General features: G+C 40.7%; 1 protein-coding gene across 1 annotated transcript in view; it reads right to left on the bottom strand.

The window, feature by feature from the left end:
* tecpr2 (tectonin beta-propeller repeat containing 2) overlaps positions 1-27,225 on the bottom strand; it is a 42,921-nt gene extending 15,696 nt beyond the window's left edge. Inside the window, exons 1-20 of the mRNA XM_080413254.1 lie at positions 27,104-27,225; positions 26,097-26,206; positions 25,217-25,357; positions 22,583-22,711; positions 22,079-22,210; positions 21,191-21,348; positions 20,106-20,259; positions 17,829-17,981; positions 16,844-16,976; positions 16,309-16,541; positions 14,157-14,397; positions 13,003-13,240; positions 11,001-11,223; positions 10,524-10,745; positions 9,940-10,007; positions 8,659-8,774; positions 7,103-7,276; positions 2,676-2,856; positions 1,244-1,385; positions 197-437 (exon numbers count right to left, since the gene is read on the bottom strand). Coding sequence (XP_080269380.1) covers positions 197-437; positions 1,244-1,385; positions 2,676-2,856; positions 7,103-7,276; positions 8,659-8,774; positions 9,940-10,007; positions 10,524-10,745; positions 11,001-11,223; positions 13,003-13,240; positions 14,157-14,397; positions 16,309-16,541; positions 16,844-16,976; positions 17,829-17,981; positions 20,106-20,259; positions 21,191-21,348; positions 22,079-22,210; positions 22,583-22,711; positions 25,217-25,357; positions 26,097-26,180 — 3,163 coding nt within the window. The 5' untranslated portion in view covers positions 26,181-26,206; positions 27,104-27,225. The remainder of the gene's footprint in view (positions 1-196; positions 438-1,243; positions 1,386-2,675; positions 2,857-7,102; positions 7,277-8,658; positions 8,775-9,939; positions 10,008-10,523; positions 10,746-11,000; positions 11,224-13,002; positions 13,241-14,156; positions 14,398-16,308; positions 16,542-16,843; positions 16,977-17,828; positions 17,982-20,105; positions 20,260-21,190; positions 21,349-22,078; positions 22,211-22,582; positions 22,712-25,216; positions 25,358-26,096; positions 26,207-27,103) is intronic.
* Positions 27,226-27,780: the final 555 nt, after the last annotated feature.

Raw genomic sequence — 27,780 nt, 5'->3', positions numbered from 1 at the left:
TGACATTTTCTATATCACTGCATCTATCTCATTTATGAATGCTTTATAAATGAGATGAGTCATGTATAAGTCAAATAAGGCACTGAGCCAACCAGGAAATGTATACCCTATGAGTGCACACATACAGTACATACATACATACATACATACATACATGCATACACACACACACACACACACACACATAAAAACCCACCTATGAGGTTGCCCTTGGCAACGTGCAAGTGGTTTCGTCCTGATGCGATCCACACTCCAGTGCTGTTGGTAGCGAGCAGACTGGGCTGGCACTGGGCATGCTGGGAGAGGAACGCCACGCGAAGGCACTCCGCCACACGCTCCACAGGCGCACGCGTAACCGTGGCAACACTCTGTGTCGCCGCCAGTAACGTCTGGAAAAGACTGCCCTGGTCGAACACCACGTAGTCCGTGATACTGACCTACAGTCAGACAAGATGCATAGAGCTTTATCGATCCCAACAGGGAAATTCAGTCACCACAAACACAAACTGGTAGAGATACAGCCATGCTGTTATACAGTCAGACAGACAGGTAGAGAAGCGACCTGTCAAAATATCAGTGGTGTAAAGTAACTAAGTACATTTACTCAAGTACTGTACTTAAGTACACTTTTTAGGCAATTTTAACTTTACTGTAGTATTTCCAATTTTCAATACTTTTACTTCTACTCCACTACATCTCAGAGGCAAATATTGTACTTTTACTCCACTACAATTATTTTAAAACTTTAGTAACTGGTTACTTTGTAGATTTGATTATTGTTACAAAAAACATTCATTAACCACTTCAGCCATATATATATTTTGGCCATTTGAAAATAGCAGATCTACAAGCTCACAATGCGTCGCGACGCGACGCGACGCATTGTGAGCTTGTAGATCTGCTATTTTCAAAAGATTTGCATACATTTTGAACTTTCTGCACAATGAGTACTTTTACTTTTGGTACTTCAAGTATATTTTGATGCCGATACTTTTGTACTTTTATAATTTCTTATACAGGACTTCTATTGTAACAGAGTATTTCTACATTGCGGTATTGATACTTTTACTTAAGTAAAGAAATGTAGTACTTTTTCCACCACTGCAAAACATATTGATGGACCAGAGTGACAGAGACGTGGACAAGTCGAGAGACAGTTATACAATCTTACAGTCAGACAGAGAGACAGGTACACAGACAGGTACAACGGCGGACAGAGATACAGATAGACAGAGCAGCCTACCTGCCACCAGTGGTCATCCTGACCCTGTGGTTTAATGGGAGAGATGCCGGTTCGAAACCACAGACTGCCGCTGGTGTCCAGGGCCCAGGCTGTTTCGTTCTCACCAAGAGAGATACAGATAGGTTCTAATCCCTGAGCCTCACTGGACGGACACACACACACACACAACACACACACACACACACACCCCCCCCCACACACACACACCCCCCCCCCCCCCCACACACACACACACACACACACACACACACACACACACACACACACACACACACACACACACACACACACACACACACACACACACACACACACACACACACACACACACACACACACACACACACACACACACACACACACACACACACAGTCTGTTTTAGGCACATACAGTATGTGTGACCGTACCCATAACCTCTCTGCTTCTCCATCCTCGCAGCCATCTTGGAAATAACGTTACGATGGGAACGATGTACAAAAACGAATTTCACCCACTTTTTTACTTTGTAAACCTGTGATGTGACAATAAACCTGATTCTGATCTTTTGGTTTGCTCATAGTTTTTGTTATCTAGTCATTTCCTCACCCTTAATCTCTCTCTGCTTCTCCTCACAAGCACCTTTTGGTTTGCACCTGGTATTTATTTTGTTATTTTGTTACACTTACGGTGCTTAATTTGTCAATTAATAGGTGCCGGACCTCATGAACCAAACTAAGTCGTCCATAGACTCCATAAGGATAGTTCCACGTGTCCTCTCATCAAGTTGTAAACATTGTCAACTGCTTTGACATGAGGGGGAGGCGCAACCATTTTTCTAACAGCGAATAATAAAGTGGTTATTGTGACGATTTACGAACGTAACTCAGCTTCATTTCATCCATGGTCCTTTTCCATTGCGGGAAGGGACATTGAGGGGAAAATGTGAAAGCTGAAATAATAATAACTACCCTAAACGCACACCTTCTGATAACACTGACTTCCACCACCTCGCATCGTGATGCGTTGTGGGCTTGCAATAACTAAAATCAATAACTGATATATATGTGATATAATGAAATATACTATGGTCTCTTGTGAGTTATATACATTGCAATATGTCGCGATATATATTTTGATATTCTGTATATCATGATATATTGTACATATAGGTTTTTTCCCCCCTTTTTTTTATGTTTTTATTATTTGTTGTACATAGGGTTATCTTTTTCTGTTTTTTTGTATTGATATTTGAACTGTGGTGCCACTATATATGTCTATGAATTGAATACCAAGGCCCTCATTGGAAACAAGACCGCAAGGACTTTCATGAACGGACCTGTTAGACAAAGTATTTTAAATGTAACTGTGCTGTTTTACATTTTTTGCCTAATAAAATATTCAATCAATCAATCAATTGTCTGTCATATACTGTATGCTAAGTCATGTTTGTACCTGATCTTGTCGTATTTCCACATCTCTCCTTCGCTGCAGTAACTGGTCAGTCCTTCTCTGTAGAACACGGCTCTCTGCTCACTCAGAGCCCACACCACCCCCCCGACTGCACAAACCTGAGAGAACGCACAAGGACACTCCACCTTCACTGAACGAGCGCACGGACGGTCTACTGACAGACCTACACCAGAGAGACAGAGAGAGAACATGTAAATAATGATTTCAGCTGTTCTAATACATCTGTGTCACTTCCATATTGATACTACATTTAAACCGTATATACACAGTTTTTCTTTTACGGTTGGCACTCAACGCCACTTTTTGCAAAACCGTAAAGTTTTGGCACCCAATGTGTTAAAAAGTAGGGTAAGTGATTTGTTGTTAATAAAATGAATGTTAAATAAACATTTTGTCCAATCTGTATGGTAGAGTATTATGTTAATACAATATAACTTATACAGGTGGGTTGGTTGTATTTTGTCTCCCTGCTCTTCTAGAGACATTTAGATCGTGTCAAAGGTCATGTCTCACCTAAACACAGGATCTGACACGAATTTTGACCTGATGTTCAAGATTCAATTTATCCCCTGCACAGTGAAACCCCCCGTGATTAGCAACCATCAGGGGATCGATCATACTGGAGATAAATATTCTGTGACTACTTTAAAACGTAAGAAAATTGAAAAATCACTGGCAGTGGGCAAACACAGCCAGAAATAACTCTGGCAGTGAATGAGTTAAAGAGCTGGAGAGACTGGGAAACACTCTATAGTCTATATAGCAATTACTATACTATCACAATATAGTGATTTAAGTCACTCTATTATCTAATGTGCTCTATAAATAGTGGGGCAATACTGTGCTGGGGGACTGCGTCAGAACAGTTTAAGGCGCAATTGCTTTCTGACTTTTCTCACTATCACCAAGATAGCATTTCGCCAACAATTCACCAGACCACACCCCAATTTAGGATCAACACACCCATGGGTGTACAGAAGGATACAAATACATTTGGTACTGGGCATGAATACTAGCAATGACAATGTTCTGGAAGTTTGCGCTATGTAAGATAAGGCCCTTAAGCCCAATGCTGTATACTTCATCATATGACAAATTGTGAAAATAGCTGATCTACAAGCTCACAAGGCCACACTACGTGGTGCATAATCGTGACACGTTGTGAGCTTGTAGATCTGCAATTTATTTACTATTTTGGATTTTTGTTTTGTTTTTAAAGGTTAGAACATTTTGTCCAAATTGTTTTATAAATTGGGTCTCCTGCTAGCCAAGGAATGCTCATGGTTTTTAATCGTCACTATTTTTATAGTGACATTTTATGTGAAGCTACTACATACTGTATGCTGCATTCTTGGCCAGGGCCCACTTGAAAAAGAGATGGAAATGTCAATGCAGTTTTATCCTGGTTAAATAAAGGATAAATGCAATAAAATGAAGACATTTGTTTTAGATGAGTAACGCCATGATAATAGACCCATTATGAATGTGTATTGAGACTGAATAGAAAGATAAAAGATTCTGCACAAATAACGCATACAAGTTCATTGCTGATGGTGTGCAACGAGTACAAAATGTTGGAACTGTAATTTTATTTATGGACATTTTATTCCTTCTATTCTTTATTGCTCTTTAACCACTTACACTCTATATACTTAATTGATCAGGGTCCCCCAGGAGTTTATACTTGGTCCCCTCCTTTTTAGTGATTATCACTGATGAATTGAGTACAATGGACCACAATAGAAGTCCCTGGGGCTTTTTGTGTTATCCTTTTAGCATAAAGTTTGACTGTACTACCTGTACTGTTAATAATCGTGTTAATAAAGTATACAATCAATCAAAAAAAGAGTGGGTGTTTATGTATAGTAGGGTAGATATTATGAGTAGTTCATGTTCGTGTGTGCATGCATCTGTGCCGTGTGTGTGTGTGTGTGTGTGTGTGTGTGTGTGTGTGTGGGTGTGCGTGTGCGTGTGTGTGCCAGAGACTCGGTTTGAGCTTTAGGCTGTAGAGACAGACACCATCAAACACACAAAGACACACTGCGTGCGTGCGTGCGTGCGTGCGTGCGTGCGTGCGTGCGTGCGTGCGTGCGTGCGTGCGTGCGCGTACATGCCTGCGTGTGTGATGCCCGGTGCACAATCTACATTTTGTTCCATGATAAACGTCAAAGTCAGAATCTTTGGTCAAGAGCCAGAATCGTTTAGTGTGACCCTGTTTCACCTCTGTGACCAAACACGGTGTCAGAGAAATTACATCATATCATATCTGACAATAAAAATGAAGAAAGATCATACTGTACAACAATATAACATACAACAAACTTATTAGTGCATAGAACACTGTGTGCCTTATTGTGTGTGTGTGTGTGTGTGTGTGTGTGTGTGTGTGTGTGTGTGTGTGTGTGTGTGTGTGTGTGTGTGTGTGTGTACAGGGTGAATCAAGACAGCTGCTCCAAGTCACCCTGCCTTTATTAGTTATGCAATACACACACACCTCCTTATACAAGCAGTGCTGTAATATCAGTGCCAAACACAACCTTTCATGGTGACAGCAGCTGACTATTATGAAACCAAGCTCTGATTTACAACGGATATATTTGGGAGTAACATTCAAAATATAATAATATATCAGTATGTGACCTGCTGACAAAGCTACCATACTAAAGCCTATACTTAGTTGACCGGATTCCCGCCCTATATTTGGTTGATTGGATTCCCAAGGCTCTACCCTAGATATCTTTGGCGAAAATGGGCGATCTACAAGCTCATAATGTGTCGCAATGCATTCAAGTTGTTAAAAATATCATACAAAGTAACTTTAAAAAACTTAACTTGATTTAGTTTGGCTTTCATAATTTGTAAATATTGTCACTCAATTCAAATAAGATTTTTGAAGTGTGTAAATGTAGATGTACAGATGCAGAAATAGCTGAGAAGCTAGCACAGATTTATTTCTTATAGTTAGGAAGCTAGCACAGATTTATTTATTTTAACTTTGGTTGTGAAATTGCTACGCAATTATCATTGTTATTAATACTAGTTGTAGTGGCAATAGTAGCAGTAGTGGTAATAGTAATAGATATACTGTAGCAGGAGTTAGCAGAAGTAGTAGTAGTAATTGTAGTGGTAATAGTAGCAGAAGAAGTTGTAGCAATGGTATTTTTCAAGGAAAACTTGGAACTTTATAGACTCAAGATTTCGATTGTTACATTATATACAGGTATAGGAGGGTAACATTCTTGGATTTTGTGTTCTCAACATTGCAGCAACAAGACGTGTAGGTTGAGTGTATTTCAGTTTAACTCATTGAGACATGTTCGTGTTTCTTCTACCACTTCACTAGCTAGTGGCCATCCAAGGTGGTCCAGCTTTTGTTATGGACCAGAGGGGAGCTCTGAGGACCCCTGCTGGTCGCAAAGACACATTTCAACAGAAACACTAATATAACTGGAAGCAATATTTGTTTGAGGTCTTTGGCTTTGTTTACTGAAGTACAGTCTCTCTTTCTTTCTCACACACACGCACGCACGTAGACAGAGACACTCGCTCAACTACAGACACATCAAATGAAAGTTTTAGGGGTGAAACACGTCACTGCTCAGTTCGCTGTTACTCGCGGCAGGTCAGAAACAAATGGCTTTTAATCACTTTTTTCCTCGCTCGCTCACGTGGCTCAGCTGGTGCATGTTTGCGTGTCAAAGACGGAGAGGGAAGAGCATGTATAAAAAATGTATACGCATTGAGGCACATAGAGACACATTTAACCAAATCAAGGCAAATATTTTCTAGTGGTGTCAAAAATTATCGAATAATCGATTAATCGCAATGCGGACATGGACAATTATGAATCGATTCACAAATGTCAATAATCGATTAATCGAATAATCGATTTTGAAAAAGAAAATATATTTTTTTTATTGAATGTTTTTAATATATAGATATATTTTTTGTTTTTTAATCATGTTGCTAATTGCACAGAGAAGCAGTTAGAATTATATGTCGTTCAGTATATCTGACTGCTTGTATTGACTGATGAAAAAGTTTCCATGTTGTACAATAATATAGAAAAGTGTGATGCATCGTGATGCATCGTCGAATCGAATCGAATCGAATTATTACAAGGTTAATTGTAATCGAATCGAAACCTGGTCAATCGTAATCGAATTGAATCATGAGGGCAGTGCCAATGCACACCTCTAATATTTTCACACATTTTCACAAATTCTCACGTATTGTCAAACAAACAAAACAAATGTAATAGCAGTTCTACATGCTCTCTGTGATGTGCTGCGTTGTGAGCCTTGCAGAAGTGTTTTGAGAGCAGAAATTAGGGCAAAACATTTACACAACCACCCTCTCTCCCATACACACCGACAAACAAACAAACAAACATCCTTATACAGTCGTACCAGTCTGTAGGTAGAGGTCCCCGTTGGTCCTCACGATCCAGGCAGTGTCATCGCTGAGGGCAACGAAGGCGGTGTGCTCCATGGCCTTGTACCAGTGACGCTTCCCTTTGATGGTCACCTTCCCGCAGGCAAACGCCGTCATGGACCTCTGCTCCACCTTCCACAGCAGCAGGCCTGAGGTGGGAGACAACACCTCACTCAGTAATAATAGCACAATGAAACGCATGCATGTCCACAGTCTTATCCCCATCAACACCTGAGGCCGATTCTACACATGATCTAAGACCTGAGGCGATTCTTAAAAATGTTTTCTAAATCCTAACAGTTTTTTGAAAAAAAATCCCCAATTTTTTTTTTTCAAGATTTTTCAAAAATAGCAGATCTACAAGCTCATAGCGCGGCACTCGGTTTTTAATAGCCAAAGAAATCTAAAGTGACACAGATGCATTCCAGGTCTTAATGGGTTAAATGAGTAGCTCTCACACTTTTCCGGATTCTTCTAAAATGCTCAAAATAGCAGATGTACAAGATGCAGCTCGTGAGCTTGCAGATCTGCTACTTGTGATGCTTTTGTGTGACGCTGTAGTATTATGATCAAGTAGGGCGTTAATTTACGAAAAAAAAACACACACAAAGTTAAGAGTATTGAGATGAGAGGTTTCCGCCCGACAACAGCGACATATTATAGCAACAACTAAAACGACACAGAGGCGTTCCCAGCTTGAAAGGTAGAACAACGTATAGGAGTAACAGGTCTCAATGGGTTAACATACTTATTAACAGTACAGGTAGCACCGTCAAAGGTTATGCCAAAAGGATAACACAAAAAGCCCCTGGGGCTCGTTTCCATTGTGGTCCTTTGTACTCAATTATTCAGTAATACATATAATACAGATAATGCAATAAAATACAAAATACAAAATATACTACAAAACATATTGGAATAAAGCTAAGTAGAATCATAATGTATATTTATAGAGAAAGTGGGGGAGGGGGCGGGGGTCAGGGGATTCTACTATCAAGGTGTTCGAGGAGTTAAAACTATGTTCACTTGTATTTTGACGAAAACCCTATATTTCGTTGACTGGAGCCCCCCGGGGTTCTATACAAGGCCCCGTATTCTTTTCCCTCTACACCAGGAGTCTTCCAACATCTTTCAGGACAGGGACCCTTTAGCGGAGAGAGAGATGAAGCAGGGACCCCCACTATTGTATAATATTATGTTTTTTTTCCCCCCTTTTTGAGAAAGACTTCCATGCAACTTGATAACAGGGGTTTAAAAGCTAGTTCACCATATTCATCCGATTTGAGACCAGTTTGGACATTTTATTTTAACTCATTCAATCCGGGAACGCATCTCTGTCATTTTAGTTTATTCGCTATTCAAAAATAGCAGGTAAACAATGCCATGCTATGAGCTTGTAGATCTGCTACCCCCCCTCCTGCAGTAACTCTGTCAGGCCCCCAGGAGACTCCTGTTGAAGATGCATGCTCTACACCAAATATCAGGTTAATGTATCAATAATGTAGCATCCATTATACTGCATCTGTGTCACCTGAGGGGGACAGTGCCATCTGGTGGACGTTGTCTTCAAATCTCTGCCAGTTGAGCCCTCCATCAGACAGAGAACTGCAGAACAAACCTCCTTTAAAGTCCAGACACCACACATACCTAGAACACAGAGAAACCAGTCACTATATTGGATATACAACCAGTAATCATATTGGACATACAGTATAACCATTACAACGGACATTAAAAAACAGTCACTATACTGTACAGTGCCTCGTGTTCATGAAAAAAATAAACTCTTAAAGTGTTGATCAAATGCTATGTTCTCATTGTCTTTGTGAATAAATAAGGTTATGACTATGTAGGTACAGTATGTGATGTGACAAACAAATTATTGCCCAGCATTTTCTCATTGCTTTCATTATCCAACCTCAGGCTCATCTGTATCATGCAGGGTATGATCGGGCTGATAATATGGCCCTCGGTTGGATGACCACGGCCCAGGTGATAAACTACGTATAGACAGTACACTGCACATACTGTTTGGAATACATAGAAATGTACGTTGAAATCACTATGCATTTATTTGTAAATATATAAGCTCTGACACATGACCATTTCACTCCTGACACAATTGGCATTTCTTGTACTGTATGTATAAATGCCAGAGGTTGGCGCTCACAGTTGCTTGATTGCCGAGGCAAGTACAAAACAATATTCGGGCAATTGGGTTTTGCTTTCTGTTTCCCAGAACCGGAGTGATATTAAGGACTGGGAAGCAAGCAACCTTGTTTTGTTCGCTATTCACACGAAATGAGACAAAGCCTATCTGTCACGACTGAACATCCTCGCGCTCTGTTCAAAGGGCTCTCTCTAAATATCGTACGTTGCACCAGCTGAGCAACGTAAGCGAGGGAGAAAAAGCGATTAAAAGGCATTTGTTTCTGCACGTGATGCAGTCCTCTCCTCTTCCAAGGCACAAATAGTTAATTTGGTTGGTTCGGGCGAGTCTCTACGCTATTATATCAGGATAGTTTCCACCTATTTTGCCTACTGACTGTGGCACAAATATTACACTGATATAGTGACCTGCTGATTTTTGTTGGCTCAGAGAACTGAAATCAAGGGTAGGATAACATGAATACAATTTCACTCGCCCAAATTAAGTAGCATGACTTGTTTTTTAATGTTAACAAAATTCACTCCAATCCAGATGATCAACAATATTTGCAATTACATGCCCAGGTAGCTACAGTGTATACAACCCAGGGTTCTACCAAAGTTCAGCATCGCTTTAAGTTAATGAGGATAATAACAGACTTACCTGTCTGTCACCTGTAGACTCAGAATACCACAACCTGGACCAGAATAACCCATCCAACTCTCTGCCAACTAGGAGAGGAGAGGACAGATGGTATCAGTGCATAATTCATGCATTTTTCAACTCATTGTCTGCTGATGACGGCACACAATCTGTCAATCATGCAAACACCTTGTATCATTCACCCACTAAACCTGCCGTACCTATTTCAGGCATGTCATTATAAACAAAAAACAAAATCACGTGTCACAATGTGTTGTGAGATTATAGATCAGCTGTTTTCACGAATACAAGAACGCTCGCCCCAAACCATGTCCCCCCGGGTCAAATCCGTCGACCTTGGAACGGTCACCACCAGGTATTCCTACACGTAACCTCAGTAAAACTATGCCTAAAACAAACCTTAATATTAAAAGTAACCTCATTAAAACTATGCCTAAAACTAACCTTATTCCTAAACCCGAGTAAAACTATGCGTAACCCTAAACTTATTTCCGCGGAAAGAATGTGTTTTGGGGCGTGTTTTGGGGCGAGCGTTCCGGTTACCGTTTTCACCACACTACACTGCTAAATATAATTCTTCTGACCTGGTCTGCTTTGTGTCTTGTCTTGTCCTCGTCCGTCTGTCTGTCTGTCTGGAGGGACAGAGAGCTCAGGCCGTCTCCTACGCTGCCACTAGTTGGCACTGCAGCGTGCCCGTATATGTCCTCCTCATCACTGGACACACTACTGGGCCGTCTGTCCAAACAGGACACAGTGGAGTAGAACATCTGGTCAGCCACACCACTGGGGGGCACCATGTCCTCATCCTGAACAGAAACAAACAACAGCATCAGTTAACTTTCAGTCTGACTTCACACACACACACACACACACACACACACACACACACACACACACACACACACACACACACACACACACACACACACACACACACACACACACACACACACACACACACACACACACACACACACACACACACACACACACACACACACACACACACACACACACACACACACACACACACACACACAAACAAACACACATACACCCACCTCATCCTCTTCCTCTGGACCAATGAGAGGGCTCAGGAACTCATCTTCCTGCTCTTCCATTGGCTGCAGGTCCTGGCCGTCGTGCGTCTCCTCTGAGTTGTGCATGTAGGAGAACGTGCACTCCAACAGGAGGTCCACATCTGGGGTCGGGGGCTCGGCCCTGCTGTCTGCCATGGGGTCTGATGACAAGTGAAGAGGGAGGGAGGGGGGAGGGGTCTCAGAGCTGCACACACACACACACACACACACACACACACACACACACACACACACACACACACGCACACACACACAGGATAGGATGAGTAATTAGAATATCAGGAGTCATTTTAATATTAAATTATCGGATCATGTGGAGTCCCGTGAACCACATGGAAACGGCATCTTGGCCGTCATGTGGCCTGCCTGTGACATGACATATCTCGTATATGTGTCGTATTTGGGCAAGGTTTCAGCCCGTTCAGTCTCATTGACAATTATACAATTTAAAGGTAGGGGAAGTGATATTGCTCAGTTAAATTAAGTGTTAAATAGCTCTATATTCTGATAGTACTCATAGTCTCCCCGTCTCTCCAGCTCGTAAACTACGAACAGAAAAAAAGAGTGAACTCACACAGGATACAGATTAAACGAGTGAAATCCGAGGTGATGACACAAAGAAAGGCGCAGACAAAATTGGAATACTATAAACTTTAAGCTGATAAATGGTACTCTCTCCTGATTGGCTGACATTGGCAACCGACCTGAAAATTTATTATCTGTTTATTAAAGAGCTGGAGTGACAGGGAGACCCCTGTTACTGAACCAACACTCTATGGCAGTGATTACTATCAGAATGCGTGGAGAAATGTTGTGTTGATCAGTCCAGCAAGTTCTCCGGGCACAGAGACAGACACACACACAGACAGACGGACAGAACCTCTTATAGATGGCTAGCCTCATACAGAGCCAGTCCGTAAACTCTTGTTTCAAATCGGTGTGTTTCATCACAATATAAAAGCCTCGCAATGCCAGTCTTCACTCATCGCTTTCTGGCCAGGCTCAACAGGTAGTATTTGCTGAGGTTGTGGGGTAACCTCATTCCCAGTTTTATCTCCATCTCATGAGGAGATAAAGCCTGGAAAAGAACTACTGCCCCTAAAGTGTCTAACCAGAAGTACAGGAAGTACAAGGCTACACAGCCAACTGGAACTTCATGTAGCCCTGTACTTCTGGTTAGACACTTTGAGCAGTAATTCTCATCCAACCTAGATTGTGTACGTCGTCAATGCGCGTAGACCAAAATGACTTTTCAGAGGTGATAGCCCAGCCTTTAACCACCCAGCCAGTAACCGTCAATCCATAGAACTGGAGCACCATATGTTTTTACAATACACGCACTGATCTACTAGTAAATAAGTGAGGAACAATTATGGTAGAATTACATAGCGTTATATTACGCCACACCTTTTGCCTTATATGTTCTAACAATCTGAATATCATAGAGTCAAGATGCCATGACACAGGCCTGGTATCTATTGTTTATGGTACAGCTTGGTCCCGTGACACAAGCAAGTTACTCTCTTATCTTTGTATATAACTAGTAGGCACTCTGTTATGCCTCAGCATTTACTAATCGATACAGAATTCCTCAACACAACACTCCTGCAATCAAATCTAAGCAAGAAAACAACTACAGTACCGAAACAAAACAATATTGTATTGATGCCAATATCGTCAAATGCTGTCATCATAACGTGAGATGATATGAACATGAGATATAATATGACATGTAACCATACAGGCTTCCCACTATAAATTCAATGTAAAAAATGCCCTTAAATGTTTAAAGTTGTGCAAATTAAGTTGGGCTCTGACAAAGATGAAACTAGGTAAACCGCTATCATTATTGTCCGATGTTTTTTGTCTCTCTGTATTGACCGGTAATATTTATATGCACAAAAAGAAGGTTGTATAATTAATAGAGAGCTCGTCTCCGCCCACCCCAACCCCCCCACCTCACCTCTGTCTATCTAGGTCTGTGGATTCTGCCGGACGGTCCAGGACCTGTTGGTCTGAGCGGTCTTGGTTCCGGTTCTGGTCCAGATCTGGTGAGTCTTGGCCGTGCAAGTCGGACAGCGTCTGGTCACTCAGTGGGGTTCCACCGCTACACCCTCCATCGCTGTAGCAGCCGCCATCTTGGAGGCCGAAGTTGGACTCTGACCAGCTGCTCTCTGACAGTCGGTTACCACTGGAACTGTCTGTCAAATACATATGTGAACTGATAATCATTATAATGTCAGATACATATATGACCTGATAATTGTAATGTCAGATACATATATGACCTGATAATTATAATGTCAGATACATATATGACCTGATAATTATAATGTCAGATACATATATGACCTGATAATCATTATAATGTCAGATACATATATGACCTGATAATCATTATAATGTCAGATACATATATGACCTGATAATTGTAATGTCAGATACACACATATGACCTGAATCATTGTAATGTCAGATACACACATACTGTATGACCTGAATCATTGTAATGTCAGATACATATATGATCTGATAATTATAATGTCAGATACACACATATGACCTGATAATCATTATAATGTCAAATACATACTGTATATGATCTGATAATTAAAATGTCAGATCGACACATACCGTATGACCGGAATCATTGTAATGTCGGATATGCACATACGTATGCCCTGAAATCATTGTAATGTCTTGATGGGATATGAAGATGTCATCCTTTTATATTCACAAGGAACACTTTATCAACATAAAAGGAGATTCATACAGGGACATGACTGGCTAATTGATTATCCAAGTAAATGACCAACTGACTGACTAGTTGAATGACTGAGTAGCTGGCTGGTTAGCTGATTGACTGTGGCTGGTTAATAGTATAACTGACTGTTTAAATAATGGACTGAGGGACTGGCAGGTTAAAGCCTAACTAGTTGAATAATTGACTGAGATACGGGCGGGTTAACTGCTTAACTAGTTCAAGAATTGACTGACTGGGTAACTGGTAAAAGTATTGACTAAGTGACTTGAAGGTTAAACAGGTCAACTGCCTAACTAAATTTAGTAGAATAATTGACTTAGTGACTGACTGAATGTTAAAGGACTGCCTCCCACCTTGTCGTCTCCTCTTGGCTTTCTTCCTGACTTTAATGGCTTTGACCACCAGCTCCTGCTGTAGCTCCTCGTGTCCCAGGGGGGCGCTGTAGCGACTGGCAGTCATTTCCGACTGCTCGGTGGTAGAGGAAGTGGTCATCAGTGCATTGCCGTGGACACTGTCCCAGGAAGTGACGGAGCTGCTGCGACTACGGGAGTCGGTAGTGGCCAGACTAGGTCTGTGGTAAAGACGCTCAGAGGCCTGGAGGGACAGACATTACATCGGTCAACATGCCTGAATATGAGATGAACATGGTTTCTATGAGTTAGAAACACACTGGCCCTCATTTATCAATGGAGCGTATAAACCGGCGTATCTTTTTCCATATATTCGGCCGTACGCCAACGTCTAAGTCACATTTATCAACGAATCCTACACAGCCTATCCGAGCGTACATTTGGTCCCAGCCTTGATAAATCTCACGTCTGAAAACGAGCGTCATTTAAATAACACGCCCTTAAATATTCTCAAAACACCCCGATTTTACGACATGAAGAACCAGACTACAACCAAAGAAAGACTTTCACCGGCTCGCCTCGCTGCCTGTCAAGTCACACACACACACACACACGCACACACACACACGCACACGCCCCTCTCTCTCTCTCTCTCTCTCTCTCCCTCTCTCACACACACACACACACACACACGCCCAACTGTCTTTCATAATCCGTTACGGTACAATCTTTGTCAGTCAAGTAGGCTTGTAGCCTACATGAATGACATATTATGATACCAATCACATCGCCATTAATGGAATACGTTTGTATATTTATTTACCTCATACCGAGCAGTGCGCGTTCGAGTTACACTAAAGCAGTCATGTAGGCTATATTCCCCATGAGACTCGGGTGGTCTGCAGACTGCAGTGATCCCGTGCCGCCACCCACGTTATAAGAGATTGGAGTGTCAGGTTTATATCCTTAACCCAGCCAGGTTGTAGCCTATATAACTCTCTATGACATAACTCCATACCATAGGACAAGCTACTGTAAGTTTGTAGACCTCACTGTCCATGAAAAGATGGTTGGGAGTCCCGACCGCGGGATACCCCACGCAAAAGCGCTCGCATATTTTGAAAATAGCAAATCTACAAGCTCACAATGCGTCGCGATGTGACGCTTGTGAGCTTGTAGATCTGCTATTTTCAATGCAGCCAGATCTGCAATCTTATCTGAATGACTGTTAAAGCAGTTTGTTTAAATTACTTTATAAAATGTTATATTTTCACAGGGATTATTTTATAGTGTAGATATACATTTTGGAGTTGATATATGTGTCCAGATGCCTGTCAGACAGTAAGACAATGCTGCTCCACAGGTCTAGGATGGAAAAACAGGCGCAGCCAAAGTCAACAACTGGTCTCTACCAGACGTGAGATTTCAGCGTACGGTAGGATGAAGCCCACGTCAGGATATATTGATAAATGCCGAAAGGTGCGGTGATCTCGCCGTACGCCCATTATTTGGGCTGCACCGCGTTGATAAATGAGGGCCAGTGAAACCATCTTGTCGTCTGTAGTGTGGAGAGCAGAATACATAGAAAAGGTCATTAATATTCTTTCCGCCAGACTTTGTGTCCATTTGTGTCCATTTTCTTAACACATTGAATGCCAGAGTTATTTCAGATTTTTTAGCTGTTTTATGCCAGAGATTTTTCATTGAGAAAAAAAAAAGTACTCAGATACTGCCGAGATACAGAATTTTTAAGTTTTAAGTTAACAAGGAAGTGGATGGGAGTCTAAATCTTCAAAAAATCATATCTCCTTGGTCTTTGGGTCAAATAAAAATAAATAAATAAAAAAAAGTGTTTCTACCGGGCATCCCTATTTTGGGCATGTCATTATAGGCAAAGCTCTTTTAACCCATTCAAACCGGGAAAGTATCCATGTCATTTTTGATTTTTGCATTGGCTATTCAAAAATAGCAGACATACAAGCTCACAGCGCGTCACTTCGTGCCTCGCTGCGAGCTTGTACATCTTTTTTAAAAGCTTGAAAGAACTACTGGTTCAGAAGGCATTTGTAGAAACTAGGGGTCCCTGAAATGTAAAGGTTTGAGAATCACTGCTCTATTCCACCCCCCCACCCCCCCCCCCCATCCCGTCACTCACCTCCACCTGCTCGTCCTCCTCTTCTCCTGCCTCCTCTACCTCCTCCACGGGTCCCTCCTCATCCTCCTCTTCATCCTCGTCCTCCTCTTCGCCCTCCACCACCCGTCTCCCCCCGACCCCCTGCTCCACGATGATGGCCATAGTTCTGATTGGCTGAGCCGTTTCCACAGACCCCGTGGGTGGGAGGAGAGTGGGTGTGGACGGGGAGGAGAGGCGGAGAGAGAGATCAGTCACTAGAGTGAGAGAGAGAGATACAGAAAGAGGTGAAAGAGAGACTTTGCAAAGAAGAGTAGCAGCGGAGGTAAAAGTTATTGGTAGTAGTAGCACATTAGTGCTAGTAGTAGCATACTACTAATACTAATACTTCCTGTATAGATCATATACAATTTCTATGCAATTAACTGGACAATGAATATCCTAAGCTAGACATAGCAGATCTTAAACGTATATACTAGTAATGGTACTAGTGATGGAGATGGTAGTACATACAGTGGCTAATAGGGACAGTACTAGTATTAGTAGTGCTAGTACATACAGTTTGATGCTAGTCCTTCGGGGCTGTTGGAGATTCTAACGATGTCTCGGTCTCCTTTCAGGATGAAGATTTCATTTTCACAGCAGGACACTGAGACGATGTCACCACAGCTCTCCAATGCCCCGATGATCACCTACAGCACAACACAGCATATTGCAAATATACAACACATTATTAGATTTTCACTCATTAGAACCGGGAAAGCACCTGTGTCATTTTAGATTTTTTCATTGGCTATTCAAAAATAGCGGATGTACAAGCTCACAGCGCGGCACGAGGTGCCGTGCTGTGAGCTTGTACATCTGCCATTTTTGTACATTTTTGGAAAATCTTGAAAGTGTGAATAATTTTGAATTACGAACAAAGTTTGAGAACTCCTGATTTAGAAGGCCTTTGTGGAATCGGCCTCAGGTCTCCATGGGTTAAGGTACCGTAAATAAAATCTTTAAGGAGCTTTAACTTTTTAAAGTCATAAACCCCAAAAAATATCACTTTTAACTTCGCACCTTTGATTTCATAACACATGCTACCTAACATACTATATTACATTTGCCTATACACACAACTACATTGATTGATTGATTGAATACTTTATTAAACAGAAATGAAAACAGCACGAGGTCCAGTCAGACATTTAGGCTAAAAGGATGACACAAAAAAGTCCAGGGGACCCGTTTCCATTGTGGTCCTACCACATAGCATATACATAGCATATACTATATTGCATAATGCTGTAGAACACACTATATGATACAATACTCATTAAGTGTGACATCCAGCAGCTCACCGTTATTACCTCTACCAACAGTGGCCAAAAGGGGGCCTTAAACCCTGATGAAATATAGTTTTATTGTACAATTAGTCAAGTGCTGTCACTAAATAAAGTTGTGGATAGCAGCTGCAAGTGCTTAAGCAATGGACATACTGTAGTTGAGGCATGTGCATCCCCGGGTTATGGACTAGTTTTTATTATCAGTATTATTACCTGGTTAACACAGTCCAGTACATAAACACTGTATTCGTTCCAGCTGAGCAGCCAGCCGTCTCTGAGAAAACAAGACAAGAGACCCAGCTGTCTCTCTCTGGGCCTGTATCCCCCCACTGGACCTGGTCTGGGGAACAACTCAACCTGAGGGACCTGGACAGATGGAGAAGGGACAAAAAAAGGCAGGCACACATTCAAAAACCTAGATAGAGACCGATACAGACCGATAAAGATGAATGCCAGCGCTGTAGTTGGGAGTGGACAATCTGGAGGGGACTGCGGAGGGGAGGATGAGAAGGAAGCTGGATGCTCTCCTCCTGAACCTGTTTTATCCCTCTCTTTCTGTTGTGCTAGCGGGGACGAGGAGCACGTTCAACCAAACGACTTGATCATTCCTTTGTGCCAGTAGACATCAGGCTAAACAACCAACCCTGTCCCCAATATGCTCTGTTCTGTTCTGTTCTAGGATTACCGACTCCTGCTTGACTCTGGTACATTTGCACATGGACTACTGGAACCATGTCTATTTTATTATTATTTCTTAAACGTATCTCTCTACTCTTGCTGCTACAACACCTGAATTTCCTCACAGAAATCAATAAACTCTATATGTCTACCTGTTCTGTCTGTATGTCAGTCAGTCAGTCAGTCAGTCAGTCAGTCAGTCCGACAGACAGAGGGCGGGTGTCATTCAACAGACAGTGATACAGAAGGCACCAATGTGTCACCAAACAGAAAGCCCCTTTAAGCCTTTTATCCAAAGTGGTTTACAACACAATCAGGCCATTATAGGACTATTATGGGATGGAAGAGCCATTCAGCTGATGCAGTTATCCAGAGATGTCTCAACCCTCTCCATGGTATACTGTAGTTCCACATCTGCGCTTTATGTGTTTAGACTAGAGATGCGCATGTCTCCCTTATAAGATACTAATCTGGATACATGGGGCTATGATATGATTCGGGGATGATACATTTTAATACAGAATGATTACGTGCGATTCAAAGCGATACGATCATACAGCTCTTAACATGTGTTTAATGTAGACATTCTTTTTCCATTGTAAATTAAAATAAGCCAATTCCATTCCAAAAGTGGTTATTAATTTGATTACAAACTCAAAAGTTGGGCGACTAAACAGTATGCAGTATGGCTAATGCAGTGCATACTGTCAGTAGACAGTAAACCGTTTGAATCGTTAAATGCAGTGTATAGCAGACAATGACAGAAAACTGTGAGTAGTACCAGAAGTCACAGAATACAGCTAGTGAAAGCAATACATTCAAAATCAAACTGCTAAGCTTAATTTATACTCGATCGCACGAGAATGTCTCCTGCCAAAAAGAACAAATCTGCAAGCTAACAACAGGCTGTGATGCAATGTGTTTTTAGCTTCTTTTTGGCAAGAAACATTGACAGGCTTTGGGTTTCAACGTAGTAGAATAAGAAAGCCATGAATGACTTTTTTGTAATTAATGCTGCTTCGGCTGCTGATGCGTGAGCACTGAGCAGACCTACGTATATGATTACTTTCATTAGGCTGAAGATTCTTTGTCAGTATCTGCCACTGCAATGGACCCATTATGCGAACGTGTTAATAAAAAAATGAGTAATTAGCGTTGTTGGAGCATTGTCAGATACAATTTTCAATATCAATAAGCATCATTGAATCAAGGATTCGACTTTGCATGCCTATCAGACAGTACAGCTGCAATTTAGGTACACATCTGCATCTGTTGCCATTTTAATCCTCATGTACATAACTGCTACTATATATGCTATACGTATCTTTTTCACTGACTTGTTTCTATCCTTGTTTTAGTTTTTTCTTGCCCTTCCTTCTATCTCAATTCTGCCTCCCTTTCCGAAAAACTACAAATGTATGCACGAAAAAAAAAATGTCACCCACTTGTTTACACCTGTAATCCTGTGATGTGAATTAAACAGATTCTGTTTCTTCCGAATACATTTTACATTGCGGCATCCCCAATTACTTGAGCATGCCACAAAACACATTTTCCTTATTTGTTTTATTGTACATTATTGGGTATATAGGCGTATCCCAATGGCGCCCACACATATCGATGTGCAGCACTACTAATATTATTACTACTGTTCTTGTTCTCTTTGCACTCTGCTTATGTAGAGTGACTATTTAAGTCATTTGTTTGACTAGGGTTCATGCCATTTACTCTGATTTCTGACTGTTGTTACTAATACTGTACTTCTACTGCAGCTACTATTGTTACAACTACTAAACTACTGCAATCATGTACCTCCATATTAAAGAGTGGTTTCAACAGTCTGGTATCCTCCACAAGTCCGCTGATGTCCGTCCTCCACAATCTCAGTCCCGGTCTGGCTGCAAACACCTGTAGGTCACTTTGTTTACACAGACCCGGCAGGAAACACACTCCAAACCGTCCACTACTACAGCGCGCGTACACACACACACACACACACACACACACACACACACACAAAGAGAGATTGAGAGAGACAAACAGGTTCATTACCACAACCATAATGAGTTTTCCACTTAAAATGTAACATTTAACACATTGGCTGCCAAAGACGCATATCTGCGTTCTATTTAATTTCTCGCCTGGCTGCCAAAGACGCAGATCTGCGTTCTATTTTTTTTCGTTTTTTTCGTTTTTTAGACCCAAAGACCAAGGAGATATGATATATCAAAGATTTAAACTCCTATCCACTTCATTGTTAACTTAAAACTTAAAAAATCTGTATCTCGGCTCCTGAGAATTTTTTTTTTCAATGAAAAATCTCTGGCAGTCTACAGCCAAAAATCTGAAATAATTCTGGCAGGAAATGAGTTAACAATACAACATTTACTAAATGTATTTGAGATATCTTGTTTGCAAGTAGAAATTCTGGAATTCAGGAAGGTTTTTGGGGGTGTAGTATCCGTTTAATGGTAATTTGGTTCTTATCTGCTGTACTTATTTTAAGACATTAGTACAGCTTATTTGAGAGTGTACTTATTACTTATGTAATACAATGTGTGGCAGTGTCTAGCCAGCGGCAGGTCTGTATGTATATGCGTATATGTGTGTATATGCATGGTCAATGCCCGTGTGCAAGTTCAGATCAATTGCTAAAGCCACTGAGGAGAACCATGCGGAACACGACTGAGGTTTCGTTATTATATAGTAGTATATTCAAGCAGACAGCAATTAGCAAAATCATAAATATCTTATTGAAATATATTCAAAATCCTATCAAAAAAGTTAAACAGACATAGTATATATATAGAGTATAAATAAAGTGTGTTTACTGGAAAATAGCTTTACAAGCTCACAGCGTAACATGTAAATCAGTAGGGCTCTAATGATAATGTCACCTCTTCCTGGGTTTGGTTCCTATCTGCTGTTGCGTGTGTTCCTGGGTGAAGAAGAGCAGTGATCTCTGCTGGGTGGAGACCAGTAGAACTTTCTGAGAGTACTCCAACTGAACGACACCCGACGGCTCCTCCAGCAACAACACAGGGTTACACACTCCCTGAAGAGGACACATATACATATTAATGAGTACCATGATAAATTAATGATGCGTTCCATAATTATAACTACAAACTACTTTTTTGAAGCTTTGTTGCTGTTGTAGCTTTTGTAGCAGCTACAAATGTTTGATGTATCTTTGTATCTTCATGTCGCTGGCTTCCATTGAAAATGAATGGTAGGGATGTATCTTTGTTGTTGCCAGTGTAAACGCAGCAGTACTGTCAATTGTCAAGAGCAACCTCTGAAAAGGTAGCGTAAATTAATATTTAATATTTAGACATAAAAGGCATTAGTTTGAGTTCATTTGATATGTATGATATGTATTATTGTGTTATTTTTATGTTGATGAGTTGAATACATAGGACCACAATGGAAACAAGTCTCCAGGACTTTTCTGCGTAATCCTTTTAGCCTAAATGTCTGACTGTAACTCGTGCCGTTTATATTTCTGACTAATAAAGTATTCAATCAAAAAAAATCCCTAATTCTCTATGGCAAAATGTGCATACAGGCTCATTCAATGAGCGATCATTGACCTACTCTAATGTTACATTTCATCAAAGCAATAAGCAAGCCTCTCTGATCATGGATATTTTCTGCTGCTGTGTACACTTTTGGTTGGTCAATTCAAGATGACAACAGCAACAACATAGTGTGGTGTGGTGTGTTACTGTTGTGTGGTGTTGTGAAGTGTAGAGCTGTGCTGTGTTGTGTTTCGTTGTGGTTACCTGGTCAAGGTCCAACGAAGAGAACACCACCTTCCCTTTGTCATCTCCAGAGAAGAGCTTCATACCATTAGTGCTCCATGCTAACGATGTCACTGTGCTCTTATGAATACCAACCACGTCAAAACGCCTCAACTACAGAGATGGAGATGGAGAGACAGACAGACACAAGAGAGAGAGAGATAGATGGAGAGACAAATAGCTAATGAAACAGATATACAGTGGTGTTAACCACTTAAAGCGGTATAAAGTCACTTTTATTAGTGGACATACTTTTTGTAGTAGAGTATGTTAATACAATATAACTTATACAATTGTGGTGGTTGTATTTGGTCTCCCTGCTCTTCTATTGAGACATTTTGATCATGTGTCTAAGTTAGACACGACCTTTGACAAGATCAACATGTAATTTCTCCCCTCAGCATGCAGGCAGGCTCTATTAGCTCAGTGGTAAAAAGAAAATCCATCTCTTGTACAGGAGACCCGGTTCCAGTTTACTGAGTTCACCTGTTTGTTCCTTCCAGGAAGTTGAGACACCAGCTGGAAGAGAGCCACCCTTCCTGATGCTGTTCCCACGGCAACCAGGTCGTCAAAGCAACTGAGGAGCTTCACAGCAGTGATCGCCTCACACTTCCCCTGCAGCGTGCACACACACACACACACACACACACACACACACACACACACACACACACACACACACACACACACACACACACACACACACACACACACACACACACACACACACACACACACACACACACACACACACACACACACACACACACACACACACACACACACACACAGTACTTATTCATACAGAGGAAAAGCAGTACAGAAGTACAAAACTACAATGCACATATTTTACAAATATTGTAGGTGCGTGACATAGCCTAAACACTGAACAGAATAATGAATCTAACAAGCAATTAAAAATAGCAACGTATAACTATGACAACGTATCTCTATGTCAAGGACAGAGGTAGCAGCATCTTCTTCATGTACAGCAGCTACCAATGATAGCTGACGCAGAGCGAAACCTCTCCGTTTAACCTGCTGTAAACAGTAAACTGTATGTATAAAATGTATTTGACAGCGGAGACCAAACAGAACACACTAGAACATTATCTCTTTAACCACTTTCAACCTGGTGTAACACACTGAACGCAAATATTATGCAGTGAAAAGGCAATTCAGCGCGAATAAAATCATCCACCTGTATGAATGAGGCATCACCAAATTAATTGTTTAATGTATCATATGCGCATTTTCATATAATTTATTTGTGTTTCTTGTGGAGGGAAAATACCTTTAGACAAGACCAGTATGGAGATAAGGTTGAGTTAACCACACATTTTGTGGCATGTCACCATAGCAAAAAAAATCAACAATTTCACACTTTTTTTTTTTTTTTTTTCTCAAATAGGTTAAAAAATGTTTTTAAAAAATAGCGAGAACAGCAGATCTAAAAGCTAACAATGACCCATTTTTGCTATTTGTCATAAGGTTATAGGGCCTAAGTGGTTAACACATTGGCGTTCAGTGTGTCCTCGTGACATAAACAGCAGCTTAAATTAATGTGAATTAATCGCATGAAATAAACGCTCCCGGTGTGTACGGACCTTGAAGCTCACTACAGGTTGGTACTCGCTCTGTCACAGAGGTGGGCTGTGGATAGCCTCAAAATGTACTATGAACTATCTACAGCCCACCTCTGAGACACAGAGCGGGTAGACAGAAATGGTATCGTCCTATAGTCAGCATTAGTGAGGACCCATACAGTAAATGGAGATAGGGTTAAAAAGATTTCAATGTTACTTAAAGGGATACTTCACTTTCACATAAAATAAACATTAAAAAAAAATATTTAAAAAAAATGAAAGAAGTTATGGCAAAATAAAGGCCCCCTCACACATTAGTAGGACACTCTAATGCATGAGGGGGCCATGAATTTTCCATTACTTTTTCATTTATTTTTAATATATTTTTTAAATGTTTATTTTATGTGAAAGTGAAGTATCCCTTTAACCCATTAATACCTGGAACGCATCTGTGTCACTTTTAGATTTCTTTAGGCTATTCAAAAATAGCAGATATACAAGCTCATAGCGCGGCACCGAGTGCCGCGCTATGAGCTTGTAGATCTGCTATTTTTGAAAAAAATTGAAAAAATATTTTCCAGATTTTTTTCAAAAAACGTAGGATTTAGAAAACATTTTTAAGAATCGCCTCAGGTCTTAATGGGTTAAACTATATACAGTGATGGTAGAGTGATTAAGAACCACACCGTCTCCCTCTCAGCTGTCCTACTGTCTGTCTCTCGTACTCTCTCTCCCTCTCAGCAGTCCTAATGTCTGTCTCACCTACTGTACACTGTGAGACAGACAATGGATAAAAAAAGAAAAAGAATAAGCAGTAGAGACAAAATCATCAATTTAAAGTGGGTGGGGCATGTTCGTATCACTTAAAATAGAAAACCATACCGATGTCTATTCGAGATCTGTAATCCATATTAGCACTGAGCTGCTCTCTACATTAACTAGACACTGTACGGGTGCTGTCAGACCGAAGGTGATGTGTTCAGGGTCTTCTCTAATGTCCTTAGGAAACGGATAAGTGGCTTTAGAATTTCACCCACTTAGTTACAGTGGATGGGAGGGGAGGGTAAAGAGACTCGTCCATTATATTCTTACCCCTGGGACCTGTCCACTAGTACAACCACAGTCTACCGTTGACCACCGGGAGCTGCCCAGTACAACTATAGTTTTCTACTGTTGGCTACTGGGAGATGCCCAGTACACCTACAGTCTTCTACTGTTGACCGCCAGGAGCTGCCCAGTACAACTATAGTTTTCTACTGTTGGCCACTGGGAGATGTCCAGTACACCTACAATCTTCTACGGTTGACCCCTCGGACCAGCACAACCATAGTATTCTACTGTCAACCACCAGCAGCTGCCAGTACAGTTGCAGGCTTGACCACCTGGACCTGTCCGGCAGTACAACCACAGTCCTCTACCTGCTGGTCACTGGGAGCTGCCCGGTACAACCACAGTCTTCTACAGTTGGTGACTGAGCAGCTCCCTCATTATAGTATGTGAGAGTGTCATGCTCAAGGACACCTCAGTGCCTCACCTCCAGGTTGTATTTGTTCATAGTGCTCAGTCTGCGGCAGTAGAGGTACAGCATTCCAATGCTGCTTCCCACAGCGATGTAGTCTGGTGTGACGTCCAACGCTGTCAGATAGACCACCACAGACCTGAACCCCTTCTGAACCTGATCCAGACCAAAACCACAACAAACAACACAACAAAGAACAATCATCATCAGTAACATAATAATAACCTATTAGAATCAATTAAAGATCATATATTCTAATCAATTATATATTCTAATCAATTACATCACAATCAATAGAACATAATGATTATCTATTACAATCAATTACAACATCACGATCAATGATCAGATTAATAATCTATTAGATTCATTTAGAACATCATATTCACTAATAGAATAATAATGTATTAGAATCAATTACCACAAAATGAGAACATCACATAACTTGTTATAATAACATAATGATAATCTAACTTTTTTTTACTACTATTTTTACAGTTCGTGTAGTCATTTCTATCAGCGGATCACAACCCAAGAGGGGGTTGCGAGATTTGATGACAAGGTTGCAGAGAAAGAACTGTAACACAGAGAAATAGCTTTATATTAGATTAGGTTTCAACTAAGGCTTTGCTCTGAATCCCTAAATAACTCTGTACTAAGTGCAACATAGTCATTTGAAATGTGGTCATCTGAAACCTGTATGTCACTGCAGTATTCCTCACGCTATCCGTTTCACCTTCATCACCGCCCTGAGCTTTATTTAACACTACATCCAATGTGGTTCATAGCTTCCTCTTAGCTCTAAAGGCACATATGTTAGTGCAAGAAGACTGATGATGTGTTTATGTATGGGAGATTATTATGTAAAGTGCTCCTTTCAAGTGACAGACGGTACCTTGGCGGGGATGGCATTGAGGAGGTAGTACAGAGGACAGAACTCCCTCAGAACCGACGGAGGAGGAGGGGTCTGGTTCGCCATTGGTTCTGCTGACAAATGGATCTGTACTGGTGGGTTCAGCAAGGAAAATAAAATAACCATATAGATTCATGGGAACAAACATTAACAGATGGAAAGAGGTCATTGACATCTATAAGAGAAAAACTAATAACATACCTAGCTACATCTGTTAACACTTAATTTAAAAGCTGAAAATGGAAGCAGATTTCTATTAACATGTCTAAAACACACACTTGGGTCTTTCTACACTGCAGTGTCACGTACTGTCAAGTAGGCAGCTCAATTGTATCACCGAAAATGGTGACCCGTCCAATTCGGTGACTCCAGAGGTTTCACTTTTACTTTACATCTTTACTGTGCACAAAGATGAGGAGATGGTAGCAATGTCACCTGATATAATCTTAATTAACGCGTGGGGAGATACAATAATTACAGAGAGTTCACATCTTTCAGTTAGATGAGGTTTACAAATGGCTGACATTGCTTTTTAACAGACATGCACTGTGGACATTTCTCATGTCAAACAAAGCCATATAACTATGAGATCACAATACCAGCATCTCTCATATTGAAGTAAAGATGTTGATGGGATTTTTATACACTGCAAAAGCTCCAGACAGCAGGGACTAGAATTCTAGGGGTGGGTCACAGAATTCGATAAGTTTCCATTTCGGGTGTGACATTGACTGCTCTGTACTTACACGCCCAAGGCAAACAGCTGTTAGCAACACAAACATTACGACCACCAGACCTAATGTCCACGTTTTAATACCTCACACAACTATATAAGTGTATAATAACTGTGAACAGGCAGTGCACAAAAAATATAGACGTGTTTGTTTTTATGTTTTTTTTTGTTTTTTTGTGGTTTAATATCAGCAGGTGAATTTGACGCTATGAAACCTTAACTGCATAAATAAAACATAATTTAAAAACACACTTACAGCCTCTGTCGTCCGTAGTTATCCGTTGCCACAACGCACATGTATCACACGTTTAAAGGGCCGTCGGCGACATCGCCTCCTTTTGACGTTTGTTATTATTTTAAGGATAAATAACATCTCATGATGATGCCCAGGCTGTCAAGCTCGCCTAACACAAACACTAGCAATAAATATGACTTCCGGTCGTGGACTTAAAAATAAAAGCTGCATTTATGAACACATTAATATATATATATTATTATATTATATATTTACATATTATAATATATTATATTGTATATTGTATTATTATATATTATTACATTACATTATCATTGATATATATATATATATATATATATATATATATATATATATATATATATATATATATATATATATATATATATATATATATATGTTAAGGATAAATAACATCTATTGCTAATGCTCACATTGTCAAGTAACACAAACACTAGGAATAAATACTTCCGGTTAAAGATTTAAAAATAAAAGCCACATTTGCATTCCGTGGCGAGAGGTGGTGTCGCCAGTGGTGGAAGAAGTACTCACATACATTACTTAAGTAAAACAACGATTTGAGTACTTTTTCCATCACTGCTTGTTGTCAACAAATCTCCACATCCGTAATTCAACAGCGCACACTACTGACCTCTACCGACAAAACAAACAATAGA

The sequence above is a fragment of the Gymnoscopelus braueri genome (genome assembly GCF_963280865.1).
Source record: "Gymnoscopelus braueri genome assembly, chromosome: 19".
NCBI lineage: Eukaryota > Metazoa > Chordata > Actinopteri > Myctophiformes > Myctophidae > Gymnoscopelus > Gymnoscopelus braueri.
This window is presented reverse-complemented; position numbering and strand designations above follow the sequence as displayed.